A 20,292-nucleotide genomic window follows, 5' to 3' on the forward strand; every position below is an offset into this window, starting at 1 on the left:
ATATTTCTATACCTCACATTTCTATGTGGAACAAGTGAATTAATAATTTAAATGGCATTTTACACTATTTTTTCTTATATCATCCAACTTTATATGCCCTTTTGAGTCTAATGATAAATTCTGACAAATGCATGTGCTCTCAATAAATCTACAATGATCTGAATTATCTAGATAAAATGATAATTGTATAATCTGCATATGTGGTGCTGTAAAAATAGTATCAGTTCCAGAAATTTAAATTGATTCCTCCAAACTGAATATTGTGCAGGTCCCGTAAACTGGGAGTAAGGTTTAAAGAAACATGTTCAGTGCAGGCATCAGTGTAAATGTTTCAGGGTGAGAGAGAGAGAGAGAGAGAGAGAGAGACAGAGAGAGAGAGAGAGAGAGAGAGAGAGACAGAGAGAGAGAGAGAGAGAGAAAGGCCCATGATCCATTAACTTCTTTCACTAGAGGGTGCTGTAGTGTCAGAACCAGACCACCACCCACCCCTTCTCTCTCTCGCTCTCTCCCTCTCTCTCTTTTCACTAACACGGGCCAAGTTATCCCGGAATAAGGACAGCACGCATGTGCAGTAAACCCGGATGCAATATTATAGCCGTTCTAGCTTCAGTAGCAGCAGCTGAGAAACAACAAAGAGTTGAACTCGAGCTGCACGTGCGAGCGCTCCTCAAAAACATCAACAAACCCTTACTCCACTCCAGATGAGGACAATGGGAATGAGTATATAGGCCAATTACACGCTTTAGACTTTTGACCAGTAGCTCTCACTGCTTAATAGGCACGACGTTTAAGTATCCCATATTCACACACTCACACATACACCAGAACCTAAAGTTAGGACGGGTTTCTCAGCGAATACAAAGTGAAATCTCTTCTCCAAGCGTCTTTGAGCAGGTTTTCTGAGAGAGACTATGGACTTGCTGGGGAAGAAGTATGAGCGCGGCAGTAACTGGTCTGAGCCCGAGGTGGTGGAGCTGCTGCAGCTGTGGTCGGACGAGGCGACCCAGAGCGAGCTCGAGAGCTGCCTGCGGAACCAGCACGTGTTTAACCGCATTGCCACGGCGCTGCACGCGAGAGGCGTCTACCGCACCGGGGAGCAGTGCCGCGAGAAGATCAAGAAGCTCAAGCTGGAGTACCGGCGCATCAAGGAGAACCAGTATCAGAACCAGACTCAGAAGACCGTGCGCGGAGGAGCGAGGGCCTGGAGGTTTTACGAGGTGATGGACCGGGTGCTGAACGGCAGGCCCGTGCAGCTGCAACAACTACAACAACTGCACCAAATGCCGCAACTGCCCCAACAGCAGCGGCTTTTACACGCTCCAGCGGCCTCCTCGTGCAGCTCCATCACCGAGCTCCAGCCGCTTTTACCCGGTCAGGCGGCCTCCTCGTGCAGCTCCGTCACAGAGCGCCAGCCGCTCTTACCGGCTCCAGCGGTCTCCTCGTGCAGCTCCGTCTCGGAGCCCTTCACCTTCACGCAGCTGCTGGACATCAAGCGCGAGGAGCTGCACGCGGAGGACGCGTCACCCGAGCTCATTTATCACATCGGGTCCGAGGACGAGCACGAGAGTAAATCAGTCCCGGCAGAAACAGAGGAGCTCGCGCTGGGGGAGGGCGTTACTGCTCAAGCGGGCAGCTCTCCTTCAGGTACTGTACACTGGGAAAAGTCGTTAAGTGGCATCAACATGTCCAAGTCACGTAATGTATTTAGGATTATCTCAGCAGAAAGACCCATATCTAGCATGACTTACAGAGACTTACATTGTTAATGAGGTAACTATTATAGTTTTGGTGGTCTTCACCAAGGACTATCAAAGGACCAAGGTTCTTTTATGATCTGGCCGTCAAAGCCCATCCCACTGAACACACAGCATTTCAGAACAAAGGACATTATAGGGTGGGCTCAGGAATGAAGGGACAATATAATGTCCTACAACACTGAGATATTAGCAGAGACCATGCAGTATATAAGTACATTAGACAAATATCAATATGACAGAACAACATATGTAATTTAATGAATCAGTAAAATAATAGGCATTAAAATGGAACTTCAGTGTTATTATTTTGGGAAGACACTGAAGTAAGCTTAATGTCCCAGCTGACACTTTAATATATTGTCCATTTATCATACTTCCTCACACATTCACACTAAATGAAAGTTACAGTAAATTGAAGTAAGCACACAAACTGAATTGTATAACAAGAACACAATTCATGATACCTGATGTTTACTTGATATGCTTTAGTATCTAATCTGCGCTTTGTTTTCCTGTTCGATGTGCTACGGGGCTGTAATAGGCTATAGGATAAGTATCCATAATTAAAAATCTACAACCAGATTTTGCTTCCAAGTCTAGATGTGAAAACCCATTTATAGATGGTTTAATTCGTTTAAATTAGATTTCAAAATGTGGGATATCTTTTAGAATACATGTTTCAGCTGATAATTTGAATAAAATTGTTTCTTTTAAAAGAGCAATCACTAATACTGTAATAATAGGTTAAATTGCATAAATCTACTTAGCTACAAAAGAATTATGTGCTATTGAATTAAACTACGTCCTTGACATTTAAGGCCTATGATGCACCAGGCCCATATTACCTAAACCTACCCCTACTGCTAATTACCAGTTAAAGACATTTAGCCACACTCAATTTAACACAAGAGTGTAAAATATAATAGAAACCATTGTACAAGTCATTCCAGTGATACTGCTGTAGTGCATTTAATTTTCAGTTAAGTTACAGCATAGAAAACAGTCCACTGTTTTGCCTGTGTTAAGACCTGGATTGCAGTTTTTCTAAACTTGCTGGACCTTGCTCTTTGTCCCAAGAAATTACATGAGTCATGGCGTCAGCACAAGGCAACTCTTAACAACTCACTCTTTACGTTAGAGCATAGGGCACTGTCTGTTAGCATTGTTAGCATTTAAGATGACAACGTTGAAAACAAATTAAATTAGTTATGTCTGAGGAAGGGAAACATCTTAATGGTAAGAGAAGTAAACTTGAGAAGGACAGATTTTTGACAGTAAAATTTGATTATAAGACTTTCTTACTGATTTTAAGAGTACTAAACAGCCACAAATAAATACCTATGGTATTTCTGAAAAGAATAATTTGGTCTTTTTCTGTTTCCTATGTTTTCTTCATAGACTAAAATTTAATGATGTAATTCTTACCCATATTCTTTCTTAGCCTAAATGTTGTTAATCATTTGGTATCCAAAGATAGGTGTTATATTGTAATAGAACTGAGAGGCTAATTTAGCTAACGTGTAACATCTGATAACTGACCAGGTGTAAAAAGAAGATACCATGGAAAAAATATAAAGATCATCCCAATATAAAAACTGTTACCTATTTTGGATTGTTGTTGAGTTAAATCAGACCCGTTTCTGTGAGTTTGCCCATGTTATGGCTCACTGAGTGATTAAATTATGTGGCTTTATGTCAACCACCAAAAATCTCCATAGTTTTCTCTCTCTCTCTCTTTACAGCTTTTAGTGACCACAATGTTGCTGGCTCTTCCAGCGCAGGCATTTCCCCAGCAACAGCGCCCATGGTAATCAGAGACGGGAGTATCCATGGAGACGTGGAGAACCCGAAAAGTTCTATGTTGTTTCGTCAGAGGAAGCGTCGACGGGCGAGCGGAGGGATGGGAGGGGGCAGGCTTTTGGAGAGAGCGCTGGCCGAGTTCTTGGGCTGGCAGCAGGTGATGGAGGAGAGGTATCTGTCTCTGGAGGAAGCGAGGCTGCAGCAGGAAGCGAGGCAAGAAGAGCGCAGGGAGCATCAGGAGGACAGACGGGCTCAGAAGGACAGGGAGCATGAACTACGTCTACTTTCTTTAGTCACAGGGGCTCTCGCTGCAGCCAGAGGCACAGCAGACAGTATTAACACCAGCAGCTGTAACCAAGGCCTCATTCCAGCTGCTCCGGCAGCAACGGAGTCAATGTCTGTCACTGAGACTCCTTCTTCTCCAGCACCACTGCAGGGGCCATCCCCCAGCCCTGTCACTAGCCCTTTTACAACTAGCATGCAGAGGGATGACCAGATGCCTCAGCCCAGTCTTTCCCTGTCCCGCAGAGGCAACAGCATCCGACAGCACGAGGGCATCCTGCAGGAAGGCTACAGAAAATACCATGCCAACAAGCATGATGAAAACACCAACCCTGATGTTAGTCCTCTGTTTGTGTCCCTCTTTGCGAGTGTGGAATAGACCAGACCACATGTCTTAGACCAGACATGTTAGCGTTTTTATGTTCTTTACAATGTCATGTAATCTCAAGAAGTTAGAGCCTCTTGCACAAGCTACATAACTATGTCCATGTGGAGTTGTGAAGTAAGCATAGCGAGGCTTATTGGTTTATTATATTGTCTTAAATTGGATAAAAGCATATTACATGGTGACATACTGTAGCAGCCAGGTATGAACTAAGTGTGTGATGGTTTAGGCGTGTATTTGCATGATGCCTAGTAGTAGAAGCAGACTGCAGACACCGACCTGGCTGATATTTGAGATAAAGGAAAAAGCATTTATTAATTTTCTTTGCCCAACCATTGCTTTAGACAAGAGCTGGACGATGTGGCCAAAATTTATATCACAATATATTTCTTAATAATAAAGCCACAGAAAATCTGCCAGGAACTGAAAGTAACATGATGACATCATCCAACAGCTCCTTGACTTTGTCAGTATTAATATTTATAAACTAACTTTCAAATTGAGTGCATTGAACTGATGCTAGAACCCTGTAATGGCCATCAGTCAGTGACAGATGCTGTAAATAATGTATATTGAAATATTGAAAGTGCGTATAAAACCCACTCATTGTTATTGAAAGCATGTATTTTGCGATTATATATTGATATTCAATTATTGTCTAACCCTCCCGCTAGCAGAATCTTATCTTGTCGTATTTTAACCATGTGTGTATTCATCTAAGTGTCCTTTTATTCCTTATCTCTGCAGAAAGACATACAGAGTGCACAAGTCTTGGTTCGCCAGAGTTTTAATGACCATTTTTCTCTGTCCTTTTCTTTCAGGGCATAATTAATATGGGAACAAGCGAGAACAAGCTTTGTTTCGACCTACTGCAAGAACGGGTGAGGCATTTTGAAATGGAAATCTCCCACAGAAGTCTGTCACGTTAGAAGTAGTCTGCCTTTATTACAGATTCAAACAGCATGCAGCAAAAGGCCACGCAGATCAGACAGCACGCCATGAATATATCTCATTTATTGTTTAGACATCAGTCATCCTGCATTAGAGTCTGATGATAGGCAGTGCACTGATCTTTTAGCTTCAGGAAGCGATTGCTGTTTACAGTGTGCTGCACATGGCTCTGACTACGTTTTCTGCTTCAGCTGAGCCGGCCAGACATGCTCCACATGGAGTCCTCCCTGCTGCAGTATCCAGACTGGAAGGGCCATGGCTTGTATGAAAACTTTCAGTCTATTCAGTGCTTTTCTTGTGATAATGTGTTTTATACTTGAGAATAAAATTGCTTTTGATGATTAGTTGTCAGCAGTATGAATAACTGTGCTTGTCAAAATCCCCCCTTCCTTATAATTTCAGTGTAATAAGTTATTAAGAGCAGTCAATTCTCTTTTCCCAGCCTGAGAGAGGAAGTGGCTAGGTTCCTCTCTGAACACTGCCGTTCTCCGTGTCCGCTGAATTCTGAAAATGTGAGTTTCTCTTAATGAGTTTAGCCTTATCAGCAAAATATGGGCTATTGTTGACATTATATTTCCTCTTTATCAGAAGAAATATTTGATTATAGCAGAGTCCCCTGTGTGTGTGTGTGTGTGTTAGGTGGTCGTGATGAATGGCTGTAGCTCCGTCTTCTGTGCGCTGGCAGCTGTGCTCTGTGATCATGATGGTAAGAGTCCATATGGCCAGGCTCTTGATGTAATGCAAATTCCCTGAGCATATAGTACAGTGCAAATGTCAGAGAACAACTTTAATTTCATTTTCAGTCAAAACAACAATTAAGAATTAGCTATTCAATTATTTTTCAGTGTTATTAATTAAGCTATATATTTTTAGTAATTGTGGTATCCACCATTTGGTTTTGTCTCGCTTCATCTCTCTCTTCATCTATCAGATGTGCCTAACGTTTTTCAAAGATTAGGAACATATTTCTGTGCCTCAATAGTTCAGTCTTAGAAGTTGTTTGTGCACGTTACGTAAAGTGCTGTATAATATTGAGACCTGGGCTTTGTGGTGGGCACTTCATTGTTGAGTATACAGCAGTTGCACATAGTCTTGGGAGGAACAGGAGTTTTTTCTGAAAATGGTGTTTTATACATATTTACTGTATATGTAATGTATAACCTTATGGATATTTTGACTGAAAATGATGGATGTGTGACATTTTCACTGACCATTCCATTGTTACAAACTGACAAGTATTTCAACTTTTAAAAATGTTCAAAACACATGGAAATCCACTATGTCAAAGTAAATGTCATAAACTCATAATTTTCAGTCAAAATATTCATAAGGTTATCAATATTAATAGCTTGGTAACCAAATTGTAAATATAATTTTAGAAGTAAACAAATGCACAAAATGCAGAGGCTTAGAACTATTTCCTTGCTGCTAATAGTGATGTTATTTTATACATATACAAAGATGGTCATATATTAATCTTTATATATGAAACAAATAAGCAAAGATGAAAAAAAAAACTCACAACACTATTAGCAGCAGGGAAACAGTTATAAACCTCTGCATTTCGTGCATTTTTTGCTTAGCACTCATCATCTCTCAGGCTTTTTTTTTGATGCTTCAGCCATCATATGCTTTTAACAAGTGTTTGCAAAATGAACAGCTGTTAAATTATTGTTTTGGCAAAACCTGCTCTTCATAACTACTAACACAATGAACATGAAACTGAATTCTGTGGAACAGACTAAAATAAGAGCAAATAGAAGTTGTTAACGGTAGCATATTTGAAAAGTAAAAGAGAAAACAGTGAAATATTACTGGGAAAAGAAGACAAGCTATCCACAAACAGGTGATGTGTGTTAATATGTGCATTGTTGTGTGTGTATGTTGGGTACTTTGTAGATGCAATCCTCATCCCCACCCCGTTCTATGGTGTGATCTCGGAAGATGTTGATTTGTACTGTGGTGTGAAACTCTACTGTGTACCTCTTGACAGTGAGGTACTTATCAAGGCTTCATTGAATATTCAGCGCGTTCTGTGAGGCTCTGTTTATGGAACCCGGTGTGAATTTTCTGCCTCATTTGTTTTCTGTTTACCTTCAGGCCAGTGAAAGTGATGACAGGCCATTCCATCTCACTGTGGAAAAACTGGAGCATGCTCTTGAAAGGGCAAAGAAAGAGGTGATTCATGGAGTACATAGCTCCACATGCATATACATAAACATCTGTATGCTCTGAGAGACAAAATGAATGAACTGTGTTCTGTTGTGCAGGGAGTGAATGTGAGAGCTATCATACTGGTGAACCCCCACAACCCTCTGGGAGAGATCTACACAGCTGAAGAGATGACCAGCTTTCTGAACTTTGCCAAAAGGTGGCTTTAAATCTTCACTCAGAAATAGAAACAGAAGCCGCAGATTTATTCATTTCTGTGTCTTTTTTTTAAAACAATCCATGAACATATTGTGGAGGCACTTAATATGATCTGCATGGAGTTCTAAATTAAATATTTAAGGATCCCCTGTGGCATACAATTGGATGTTATTTCTACATGCGTACATTTACTTTTCACTCCCAGTAATTAAGCTGTTTATTGCTGAAAGGGGAATTGCATCGCTTTGGATTCATTAAGACTCCAATTCATATTGGATTCATAAACACCACTTTGTGCCTCCATACTTTTTCATCCACTGCATTTATTTTTTTCTGTGTGTGCGCCGTAGGCACGAGCTACATGCTATAGTGGATGAGGTCTACATGCTGTCTGTATTTGATGAGGATGACACCTTTCACAGCGTACTCAGTCTGGAAAGGTATTTCTGCAGCATTTGTGATTCATGAGCAAATTTTGTGAATTATTTCTGTGTGTGTGTATGTATAGTTAATCAGGACAATTGTTTTGATCTAAGACATGTTCAGTAATTTTCAAGGTACACATTATTACCTACCACCTATTTATAATGTTTTTGACAGTGCAGATCAAAATGAACAGGAGGGGGGGGCATGTTTCAGGGAAGTTGCTAATGTTGCAGTAGCACCTATGTTTTGACCTAGTTAAGGGATTCTTTTTTAAACAGTTTAATTTTCTGCCTGTTGTTGGGCGTTTAAAAAGCAAGACTAAAATAACTTTGTAGATAACAAGTTAAAATCATATCTTGTTTGAAAACACACACATAACAGACTTGCAAGTTCATCAGGAAATTTGTTTTGTTCTTAGACCTGTTCTTCTGTCATTTTTAAGGTACATCTACTATTTATAATGTTTTTGACAGTAGAGATCACAATATCAAAATGAACAGTGAGGGGGCATGTTTGGGGAGTTCCTGATGATGTTGCAGTAGCAACTATGTTTTGCCCTAGTTAAGACATTTTTTTAAATGGTTTCATTTTCTGTCAGATGTTGGGTTTTAAAACAGATAACTTTGTAGATAACAAGCAAAAACGTGTCTTGTCTGGAAACAAACCTCATTATGTAGGTTCCTTCCAAAGATGTCCACACCAGTCTCTGTCAGTCCAAGTCCAAGCCTTAAAGTTCCCCATAATCTGTTTGGTCAACTTTCAACTAGTTCTACAGGATATAGGGCCACATCTCCATGTCTGTGGGCAGATTTGGGGATGGGCATAAACAGTCCTTATCTTATGTCACAGTAACTTTGTGGTACAATGTCCAAGAAACGAACAAACAGCACCCACATAAACCTTGAGACCTTAGAGCCACAGATAACAAAGAAATATGTTCTCAGGTGTAATGACTCATGGTAAATACCATGCTGACAATCTTCACTTATCAACACTGTTGTTGATTCCAAGTATCCCACTACAACAAGTATGCACCTATGCAGCTGTACAATGATGGAATATTTTCAATATTTCGTAATATGATTTATTTATTAAGCTTTAAATAAAATGCTATTGCAATATTATTAATTATATAAACAATAATTATGCTACTAAATAGCTACTAACTCCTCCCTTTCATAGCTGCATTTAGGGCCTGGTTCTGGTCTGTGGCCTGGCGTTTGGTTAAAGACTCAATAGAAATAGATCATCATTAAAACAAGCCAGAAAGTGTTACTGATGCATTGATAATGGTTCATCGGCCACAAATATTCCAGTTGACAGAGGGATTGTGTTCAGAAAATTGACAACTGAAGATGAGGGTGACACAAGTTGCACATGAAAAAAGTCTAACTATATTCTCTGAATGTATGCATAGAAGGTATGACAATGTGGTATGATTATCTATAAAAAGCATGTTAAAAATGTAGCAGGAATGTTATACATCATATAATCACACACACCAGACTCTAACCACGTATTCCATATGTGTGTCACAGCTGTGAAACTAGAATGCTTTGAATAAGAGCATCTGCCAAACTCCATATATGTAAATGTTAGCAGAAGTTGCTGAAAAAATCCAATGAGTGTAGATACACACTGACTGTCACTTGTGGTAATCATAGTGTCTCTCCTCAGGATACCAGACGCTCAGAGAACTCATGTTATGTGGGGCATTAGCAAGGTGAGAGGAAAGCAATGTGCCTATGACCTCAGAGTAATTGAATTTTTCTTTCCTACAGCAGGCTGTGCACTAGAGTAAATCTCTCTGATTTTATTTTGTGTGTGCAGGACTTGGCAATGGCAGGTATGCGTGTGGGTACAGTGTATTCAGAGAACAGGGATTTGGTGGATGCTCTCGATCATCTGGGCAACTTTCATGGAGTCCCAGGACGCACACAGCACCAGGTCGCTCAACTGCTGAGAGACAAAGGTACTTGTACCGTCAGCTGAGTGATGTCACTTAACATGTATCTTTGTTTAAGTCATTGCTAGGACACAGCCTTGGATGGCCATAATTTATTTAAAGACCCTAAAGGAACACTAGGTAACAATTTTTTTGCTCCCAGGGGAGTCAAGGTGGGTGTTCCTACCCTCCTCCAAAATTTACATAGTGCAATTTATGCAATACTGAGCCCAGAGAAGCAATGATAGAAGCTCTATTTTGCTTATTACAGGTCAGTGAAACATCACAATGATTGTGAAGCTGTAATTGTAAGGTAAAATATTAAATAGTGTCCCTTTTAAACAATGTATTGTGTTGTTTTATGCTATTAGATGTATCATGCACAAAAAAATGACTGAGCTTTTCCACTTTGAAACTGCAGTGTTCCAAACAATCTCATATGGCTGGATATTAGGTCATTCGTCATTAACCTAAAAAAGCTATGCTATCAAATGCAGGGAGGGGCTTTGGAGCTGTAGGCAAATGGTGGACAGGGGGGTGTAGGATGGGACTGGTACTAATTACATAATCATATATCAGAGCGTACTAAACAAAGGTAAATATTTAGTGTTATATCTAAGCCAGTTTTTATGGCATTAGGATGTTTTTGACTGAATATGTAACTTTGATCAACAGAGATGTGTTTTTAATGGTTCAGTTAATGACCTGAGGGAAACTTTAGAAAGCCAAAATGTGTATTACATTCAAGATTATAATTTTTGAGATGACAATCAAAAATTTAATCTGAATACTGAATAAATATAAAACGATCGACTTGCATAAATAAAGGGAAAGTGAGTGAAACAAAGTTTCAAAAGAAGAGTTCAAAATAATGATTAACAGAAATTGCTGAACTTTCCTATCATGCTAGACCTGGTATAGAAGTGTCAGACTTGAAAAAGTGTTTTTGTCCATCCACCCACATTTTGGAATATTTAATAACTGGTCTTAATTTAACATAATGAGGTATAAATTAACCTGTAAACCTAGGTATTGAATGATGATCTCAAATAACACAGGACAAAATCTACATGTATATTACCGACATTTAGACGTTTAGGATCTTTAATCATGACATGTCAAGTAATCTCTTTAAGAGCTAAGAGCTTGCATATATAGACTCACAGTGGGCTCACAAGTCTCTGGTACAGGAAGTTAAATAATGTTCTAGTGTTTAATGTGGAATCCTGATATTGATCCATGCTAAATTTACTCAGCCTGAGTGCTTTAGCCTTTGGATCAACACAGGTTGTGGGATTTCCTGTGGGACCTGCATAGCTGAAAAAACTGTGTTGATGTTTTCAGAGTGGATAAATGGAGTGTTTCTACTGGAGAACAGGCGAAGGTTAAAGGAGGCACACTGCTGTGTGACCACTCAGCTAAAGAAGCTAAGCATTCCCTATCTGCACAGAGGAGGGGGCTTCTTTATATGGGCTGATTTCAGGAAGGTAAGATTTTATAGAGGTATTTCACTATTACACACATTGCCATACTTCGTGCACAGCTGAATTATGTGAAAAATAGTCTTTTTTCTGATTCTGGAGTATGGGCATAGAAAAGAGATATCTCTTCCCTGAGCTGAGAGTGGACGTGTCACATATAGTGTGTAGCTTGCTGTCAGGCTCTCACTGTCAAAGGCTTTGATAATATGACCTTCTTAAACCATTTATCAGGCATAATTTCTCTCCATTCAGTTACAGATTTACATTAATGATATCAAATAAATGTAATGGTTTAGGTTCAAACAGTGCTCTATATATATATATATATATATATATATATATATATATATATATATATATATATATATATATATATATATATATATATATATATATATATATATATATATATATATATATAGGGCGGCACGGTGGCGCAGCAGGTAGTGTTGCAGTCACACAGCTCCAGGGGCCTGGAGGTTGTGGGTTCGATTCCCGCTCCGGGTGACTGTCTGTGAGGAGTTGGTGTGTTCTCCCCGTGTCCGCGTGGGTTTCCTCCGGGTGCTCCGGTTTCCTCCCACAGTCCAAAAACACACGTTGTAGGTGGATTGGCGACTCCAAAGTGTCCGTAGGTGTGAGTGTGTGAGTGAATGTGTGTGTGTCTGTGTTGCCCTGTGAAGGACTGGCGTCCCCTCCAGGGTGTATTCCCGGCTTTTCCCCCCACTGATTCCAGGTAGGCTCTGGACCCCCCGCGACCCTAAATTGGATAAGCGGTTACAGATAATGGATGGATGGATGGATATATATATATATATAAAGTTGATGAGATAGACATTTGCAGAAAGTCTCTTTAAACAGCACTTTCCTGAAGTCCAGGAGGGTAGGAAGTGGTTTGTGATTTCCTACCCTCCTTCCAAAGTTACATTATGTATCTTCTACAGTGCTGAGCCCAGAGTAGCAATGGCAGAAGCTATAATTCCCCCTATAAAAGCTCAGTGTAATATTACAGTGATTTTGAAGTTTGTAATTTTTTTTGACTGTGCAGCAGGTAAAGCAGCATGCACTAACTCTACTGTTGGCAGCTGGACGGTGCTTTTGCAGAGCATTAGCCAGGCATGGGCATTTGCATTTGCGTCCTTGCATGAAGTATGTTTTGGCCCTAAGCAAAAAATAGTACCTCCTGTTTCCTTAAATTGATAGAAGTGAGCTAAAATGCTTTTTTTTTTCCTGACTGCACTTGCAGTGTGTGTGTGTGTGTTTCTTTGCTTTAGTATATATTTGTAATACTTAGAAGTTTGAAACAGGAATCCTGTACATGTGATATATATTATATTAGGGCTTGTTTAAGCCCAGGCTTCGAATACAAATACTCACCCATAAAAACAATAATTCATTAAAAAAAAGAATTTGGTATCAACCATCATGAAACAGCTGTGCCCTGCTGCAGGCAAATGAATAAATTAAGCCTAACACGCAACTGTTTAATTAGAAAAGAAAATGAGAAAAAGCTGATGTTTTCACTTTGCACCAGTCAAGTGACATTTGAGCTGGAAGAACTGAGAACTGGAAGTCTGACTGTCCTCAGATAAGGAGCACTATGCTTGCATATTTCATCATACCTTCTGTCTCATACTATACCCTAACCCTCATACCAAAACTTTAACATGCTCCCACATGCCATCTGCATGGAGGACAGGTAATAAATGCAGAAATGAAGAAAAAAAAAAAAGGAGCACAAAATTTGTTCTGGTTCACAAACCAGTTTGTCAGTGGAGTCGTGCTGAATGTTTCTAAATTTATTTCAGGAACTGGAATGTAAAATATGGCTGAATAACAGACGATGTACCACCTTAAGTTCTCTCTGTGAAATACGGCTGAACTAACAGTTCCTTAGGAACATTAGCGAAAATGCCTCTTCTTGGTAAATGACAAATTCTCTCAGTACTAAATGTTGAAACAAATTCCAACATTTACGTTACATTACTTATCCAGAGCGACTTACAAAAGTGCTTAGTGTTCAGACAAAATGAAGACCTACACTACCTTATTAATTAGTACACAATAACTTGTTTGGTACACAATAAAAAAAATGATTCATGTATTTTATATCAGCAGGTTTGAGTCTTTTTCTGTTGGTTTTTATTTTTAGAAAACAAGAAACATAACAAAAGGTTGTTATGGTCTTGTTAAAGACTCTTGATTCCCTATGGTTTCACTGCTGTTGAAGATCATTTAAGTTATTATTCATTTATTTAACTTTAACCAGGCTAATTACACTTATTAGGACTTGTTACTGGATGGAGCTCTAATGCAGAGCATATCAGATTCGAATCCTCTGAATTATGTGTCGAGGCATTATTTCCTGACATTTCATCTGACCCTCTTTTATCTTTTTTTAATTCACCTCTTGTTTTCTGCGTCCCTTGCAAAGCTGGTCATCTTGTTCCCACTTGTGGTTTCACTTCCCTATGTTTTTTCCCTATCTCTGTGAAGGACTGTACTTCCTTTCTTCAGAAGCAGTACTTCTGACTGAGACATCCAATTTCTATATCATCTTTGAGTGGGCTCTACCTCTTACTTGTTCTTCATAGCTTTATAGATTGGACTCTTTGGTCTTTCTGGAACTTGTTTCCCGTAACAAGGTACTTCTCCTCCAGCAATTCTCTGACTCCAGTGCTGTCTTTTAGAATTTAACTTTAAATTTTTCCCAAACCTTTTATATTTGTCCATTATTCAGGCATGGTTTCAAACTCACTTGATTGTTCAATTGGGCATTACACCTTAATAAACATCATTATTTTATGACGTAAACATTTCAAATTTAACCAAGTGGCTTATTTCACCTGCACTGACTGAGCAGAGGGATGTTAATATTAGGAATAAGCACTTGATAAAGAAATTCCAAATTCTGAAAGAAGTTACTAGAAAAGGTGTAGTGTTTTGTCATTCATAGGGGTTTATTGTGTTGGAGTTGGTAACCGATATGTTGGAAAATGGCTCGTATCAGCCACAAACACTGAAGGAGATGTTGTTCATCTGACATGAAGTATGGTGGTTCAAGCCAAGCTGTGTTTGAAACTTAAAAGGCTGGAAGTACAGGTTGGGTTTTGATTATTGCCCTCAGATAAAGAAAGGCAGGCCTCAGGGTTTAAAATCTGAAAGGCAAAGCTACAGGATGCACGTGAGACAATGGAGTAACATGAGTGCGACTTAAGGGAAGACTGAAGACGAGCCATGCTAGACTGACCCAGTAATAGAAGACCAGCCAGGAGTGGGTTGCAGTAGTAAAGTTTGGAAATGGCTAGAGAATAAACACTTTCATATCAGTAGATGAACACAAATCTATACATAGCCAATACAGTCTGCTGCAGGACTCTTCAAGCTGCTCTTTATGTTGCTGTGTGTATTCTTGCCTGATCGTGGTGCTGATTAGAAATTTGTGTTGTGTCTGTAGCTGTTGTTGTCTTTCTCTTGAAGTCTTCTGCAAAAGAGACATTCTGTCATGTTCACCACTGCACTCTCTAGACTGCCCTTTATTTCTGGAATGTTATTTTTGGCTTTTTTCTTCACAGTTCCTTTCATTAACTTCTCTGGTCTTCCCAGGGCAGCCTGATCTTTGCAGATAGATTGTTTTATGCTTCACCACCCCCCCCCCTATCAATTGTTTTCTAGTTTTTGTCTGGTTTTGTGCCTTGTACATCAAAGCAAGTCCCCTTATGCAAACAATAATGAGCGCCAACACTCACATTCATAGTTCCCTAGTGCAGTTGCAGTTGGGTTAACATGGTAAACCTGGGCAATCAGAATTACAAGCTGAAATTTAATGTTCAGCTGAAGCTCAGTTGAAGTTGCTATTAAGAAGTCTTCAGCATATGTAAAAAATAACCCATTTCAACTCCTTGTCCCATTTTCTTTCACAATGTATCAGAAGCTTGATTTGTTTGTATATAACACAGTATGTACCTGTTTTATTCCAACATTTGAAGCGTCTTATGTCCTCCTGACATTTCTGGCAACAGAACAGGCAATGCATTGGATTCAGGGACGGCACACTGCATGAAACATGAAAACCGATATGGCACTATGACAACAGTCTAACACTGATCATAAGCCAAGAAATTTAGTGAGCAAGAGCGCTGAGTGAAGGTTAGAAAATATCCTCTGAAATGTTTATGTTTCTAAGTTGTGCTGCCATCATGTTTCACAACACAGAAGTTGGATTCTTGTTTTTTCAACTCTTTCATCTGCTGAAGCCACGATGTATATTGACAGTGGTCAAAGCAGAGATGATCTTGTTGCTGTGAATGCCATAAAATAGTCAGTATGTTTTCTTCACTTTCTTCTTCATTTTCAAAAGCAGAGGCTTCAGATCAATGTGAGAAATCAGCAGTGGAAGTGTTGATTTTTATACAGCTTGTTAAAATAAAAATAAGCACAGAATTATGAAGGGAGTTGTGTTCTCCTTAAAGCACTGTCACAGCCGTTATACTGGGCGAGAGCCAGAGAGTATGAGGTGTTATATCTTCCCACACAAGATGTAAACCTATTGTTTCTCTGTGCTTATATTACAGTTAAATCCGTATGTATTTGGACACTGACACAAATTTGATATTTTTTTACCTGTTTACTAAAACATATTCAAGTTATTGTTATATAATAGATATAGACATAACGTTCAGACTTTCAGCTTTCGTTTGAGGGTATCCATGTTAAAATTGGATGAAGGTTTTAGGAGTTTCAGCCCCTTAACCAGTGCCACCCTGTTTTTAAAGGGACCAAAGGTAATTGGACAGTTGACTAAAAGACTATTTAATGGGCAGGTGTTGGCAATTCCTTTGTTATGTCATTTTCAATTAAGTAGATAAAATGCCTGGAGTTGATTTGAGGTGTGGTGCCTGCATTTGGAAGATTGTGCTGTGAAGAAAACATGCGGTCAAAGGAGCTCTCCGTGCAGGTGAAACAAGCCATCCTTAAGCTGTCAAAACAGAAAAAAACCCATCCGAGAAGTTGCTACAATATTAGGAGTAGCAAAATCTACAGTTTGGTACATCCTAAGAAAGAAAGCACTGGTGAACTCATAAATGCAAAAGGCCTGGACGCCCACTGAAGACAACAGTGGTGGATAATTGCAGAATAATTTCCATGGTGAAGAGAAACTCCTTCACAACAGCCAACAAAGTGAACAACACTCTCCAGGAGGTAGGTGTATCAATATCCAAATCGACCATAAAGAGAAGACTGCATGAAAGTAAATACAGAGGGTTCACTGCATGCTGGAGGCCACTCATAAGCATCAAGAATAAAAAGGCTAATTTGGACTTTGCTAAAAACATCTAAAAAGCCAGCACAGTACTGGAAGAACATTCTTTAGACTGATGAAACCAAGATCAACCTCTAACAGAAAGAAAAAAGTATGGCGAAGGTATGGTACAGCTCATGATCCAAAGCATACCACATCATCTGTAAAACACCGCAGAGGCAGTGTGATGGCTTGGGGATGCATGGCTGCCAGTGGCACTGGGTCACTAGTGTTTATTGATGATGTGTCACAGGACAGAATGAAGCCAGATGAATTCTGAGGTATTCAGAGACCTACTGTGTGCTCAAATCCAGCCAAATGCAGCCAAACTGATTGGTCGGCATTTCATAATACAGATGGATAATGACCCAAAACATACAGCCAAAGCAACCCAGGAGTTTATTAAAGCAAAGAAGTGGAATATTCTTGCATGGCCAGGTCAGTCACCTGATCTCAACCCAATTGAGCATGCATTTCACTTGTTAAAGAGTAAACTTCAGACAGAAAGGACCACAAACAAACAGCAACTGAAAACCGCTGCAGTAAAGTCCTGGCAGAGCATTAAAAAGGAGAAAACTCTAGCGTCTTTGTTGTTTGCCAAAAAAAGGTTTTCCATCAAGTATTAGAAATGAACATTTTATTTACAATTATTTAATTTGTCCAATAACTTTTGAGCCCCTGAAATGAAGGGATTGTGTTGAAAAATGCTTTAGTTCATCACACGTTTATGCAATAATGTTGTTCAACCCACTGAATTAAAGCTGAAAGTCTCAATTTCAAAATTCATTGTGGTAATATACAGAAGCAAAATTTGAAAAAATGTAATTCTATGAAACTGTAATGAAATTACTCTAAACAAAAATCAAGTTTTTGCCATCCGAATAACATTTGGTGCGCAGCAGTGCTGTGGTCAGAAACTGGCCAGTGATTATTTGGGTAGAACATGACAAGCAAATTAATCATCCAGAGGTGAACAGTGGTCTGTAAATCAATGGGTTCAGACATTGTTGAAGATATTTGGATGTATCTGTATAGGTGAGGATCCATCAATTACATTTGGAATGACAGGAATGCTGATGTGATCCAATTATCACTTTTGTTTTATTCAGTCCCTGAGCTCAGTAATGCTGTTATGAATAAATATAGTCTCATAGCTCATAACAAGTCTCTCTGACCTATACCTCTGATGTGTGTGTGTGTGTCAGTATCTGAAGGAGCACACCTTTGCTGAGGAGCTGTGTTTGTGGAGATGCTTTCTGAAGCACAGTGTGCTGCTGAGCTGTGGTCAGGCCTTTCAGTGTTCCTCTCCAGGCTGGTTCCGGATCATCTTCTCTGATCATCAGCAGCGCCTCCAACTGGGTCCGTGTACACTCTTAAGTCTCTTATGGTGGATTTTTAATTTAGATTGAACTGCGCCCTACCTGAATTACTGTCTGGTTTATGTACGGGTTATACCTTTATTCTGCTCTGTGTTTTCCTCAGGCTTGGAGCGCATCCGAGAGACTTTAGAGGAGCTCCAGGGTTTCAGCATTCTGCCCGATCCTGAGAACCAAAAGACAGACAAACAGCAGGGCCACAAAAAAATGGAGAGAACACAGACAACAGACAAAACCAATGAAGGCAATGCCAAGGGAATTACAACCGGTGCCTTCAACGTACCAACAAAGGTTCATTGTGAGGGAAGTAGTGCTGAGGCTGAAAGCTTTATATTGGCTGATGAAGATACAGTGGTCTCCAACTGCCAATCGTCTTCCAGCTCAGAGACACTGGACTCCCTCATTGGTGCTCTGAGACAACAGATCCAGTCGTCTGATTGGCTGGAGAAAAACCGTCCACAACTAGCTGCTGGGGAGGACCCAACACAGCTGGATGTTTTTAAAGACTTGTTGGACAAGGCCAGGATATAATGGCACATTAAAGAGCGGAGAATTCCCAGTAGCAACGCAAGTGTTGTATTCCTTGTAAGTAAATGGGAAGCTTGTTGATGTGCTAAACACAGGAGGCAATAAACTGTTTTTTGTTTTGGTAGCAGAAATAGTAAACAATACATCAAACTTGGCACGTTAACTTTGTATTTTTCATGAGGTGCAATATTTATCATAGATGAGTTTTTCTACTTGAAATATTACACATTCTTTTTCATGCAGCTCAGTGGGGAGCTGTATTAAAGCTTTGTTTTGAAATGCTCTGGGATTTTGGATGCCTTTGGGGCTTTCAAGAAAAAGCCTCCCAGAACTAAACGGCTTTTAAAAGACTTATTTACAAACTTTGAAGCATTCTATTGTTACATCTAAGGCTTTTTCAACCTTCAGAAAGGATGTTTTGGTGCTTCTGCATATTTCATAAACTTTTTGAATGTCACAGTTTGGTCAGGAGGCAGACAGCACTAAATAACAGCTCAGAGGAAACAGTGACTGTTGTTCATTTTTAATTTATTTTAGGACTATGAATATTTTTTCTTTCTCCTGCTGAGCTCACAGTGAGAGGTTAACTTTAGTACATTAACATAAGGACAATCCCCCTTTTCAAAAGCCAACGCTTGTGATAACGGAGAGCTGCGTGTTTGAGGTGCGCTGTATTAAGTCATGGAGGAGAAGCTTTACTTTGAGCCCACTGGGCAGGCGGCGTAAAGAGTGGGCTTCACTTTCCTGTGTAGGTTTCTGTTGCCATGACGACAGAGCAACCCCATCTCGCCACAGCTCAGAGTTGTGGCTTCTGCCCTTAACCCCTTCCACCTCTGCTCTCAAAAACATGTATGACCTCAGTCTGAGGGTGAGAAAATAACGTACATGATGTTATACGCGAGGAGGAGTACTTACGCAGATGTATTAAAATCAACACACAATGTCTTAATTAATAACAGGGAACTCAAACATATTTTAATGAAGTTTATTTTGAATATGAATTAAATAATAAAAAAAGACATACTAAGAAATACTCAGCTCTGGAGAAACCTAGAGGGTTACACTTGTCCTCAGGAGTGGTGAAAGGATTGTGTGAAGCATTTAATCCCTACCAAGATTCAGTATCAAAACCCCTGTGATTCCGCAGGACATGTTTTATGATAGTTTAGGGCCTGAAATAATTCATATCATGAATAGAGGGGAATTCTAATACACATTTTCAAAGAATGAATGCACAGACTATTTACAAAAATGAATTGTTTAATTTGAAGCCATAACAATAAAAAGACATGACATAAAAACAAAAATAATGTAAGTTTGCCTCTAAAAATGCCCATTTCTCATGTCCCACCGTTTTGATGATCATCTTATTTGTAAAATGAAATGTAATAATAAAAATAATTTTGTATATCAATTTTATGCATGATTAGATTATCATTTACAATCAAATACATTATTTTGTATATTTTACTCATGTTAAATAATAATAATAAATATTCCAATAAGCCGTGTCCCACAATGTCTGTGTAACCCTGTTACCACAACTTATTTACATTGTTAAAGGAAGAGAAAATACAATGAGCCTAAAGCAAATCAGCAAGGCCAAGAGAAATGTAAGTTCCATCTTTTATTTGCCATTATTTTAAAAATAATTTCAGCATTTGTTGATTCCGTCAAGCTTAACCACTCAGC

The 20,292-nt window shown here is 39.4% G+C and overlaps 1 protein-coding gene across 1 annotated transcript; it reads left to right on the forward strand.

Moving 5' to 3' along the window:
- The first annotated feature begins 576 nt into the window (after positions 1–576).
- accs (1-aminocyclopropane-1-carboxylate synthase homolog (Arabidopsis)(non-functional)) lies at positions 577–20,005 on the forward strand. The gene is made up of 15 exons (XM_066669463.1): positions 577–1,644; positions 3,500–4,176; positions 5,046–5,105; positions 5,367–5,437; positions 5,618–5,687; positions 5,815–5,881; positions 7,075–7,172; positions 7,276–7,353; positions 7,446–7,546; positions 7,896–7,985; positions 9,649–9,694; positions 9,802–9,943; positions 11,261–11,403; positions 17,902–18,055; positions 18,179–20,005. Exons 1-15 carry the CDS (start codon positions 912–914, stop codon positions 18,601–18,603), a joined length of 2,955 nt encoding a protein of 984 aa, XP_066525560.1. The 5' UTR covers positions 577–911; the 3' UTR covers positions 18,604–20,005.
- The last annotated feature ends 287 nt before the right edge of the window (positions 20,006–20,292 follow it).

Source organism: Hoplias malabaricus, chromosome 4, assembly GCF_029633855.1.
Source record: "Hoplias malabaricus isolate fHopMal1 chromosome 4, fHopMal1.hap1, whole genome shotgun sequence".
NCBI lineage: Eukaryota > Metazoa > Chordata > Actinopteri > Characiformes > Erythrinidae > Hoplias > Hoplias malabaricus.

What these genes read in the sequence shown, in the direction of transcription:
- accs (XM_066669463.1), top strand. Translation starts at nt 912, where the DNA reads ATGGACTTGCTGGGGAAGAAGTATGAGCGCGGCAGTAACTGGTCTGAG. An exon ending in TATGGGCTGATTTCAGGAAG is followed by an intron (nt 11,404 to 17,901) that starts GTAAGATTTTAT and finishes TGTGTGTGTCAG; the next exon opens with TATCTGAAGGAGCACACCTT. An exon ending in TCAGCAGCGCCTCCAACTGG is followed by an intron (nt 18,056 to 18,178) that starts GTCCGTGTACAC and finishes TGTTTTCCTCAG; the next exon opens with GCTTGGAGCGCATCCGAGAG.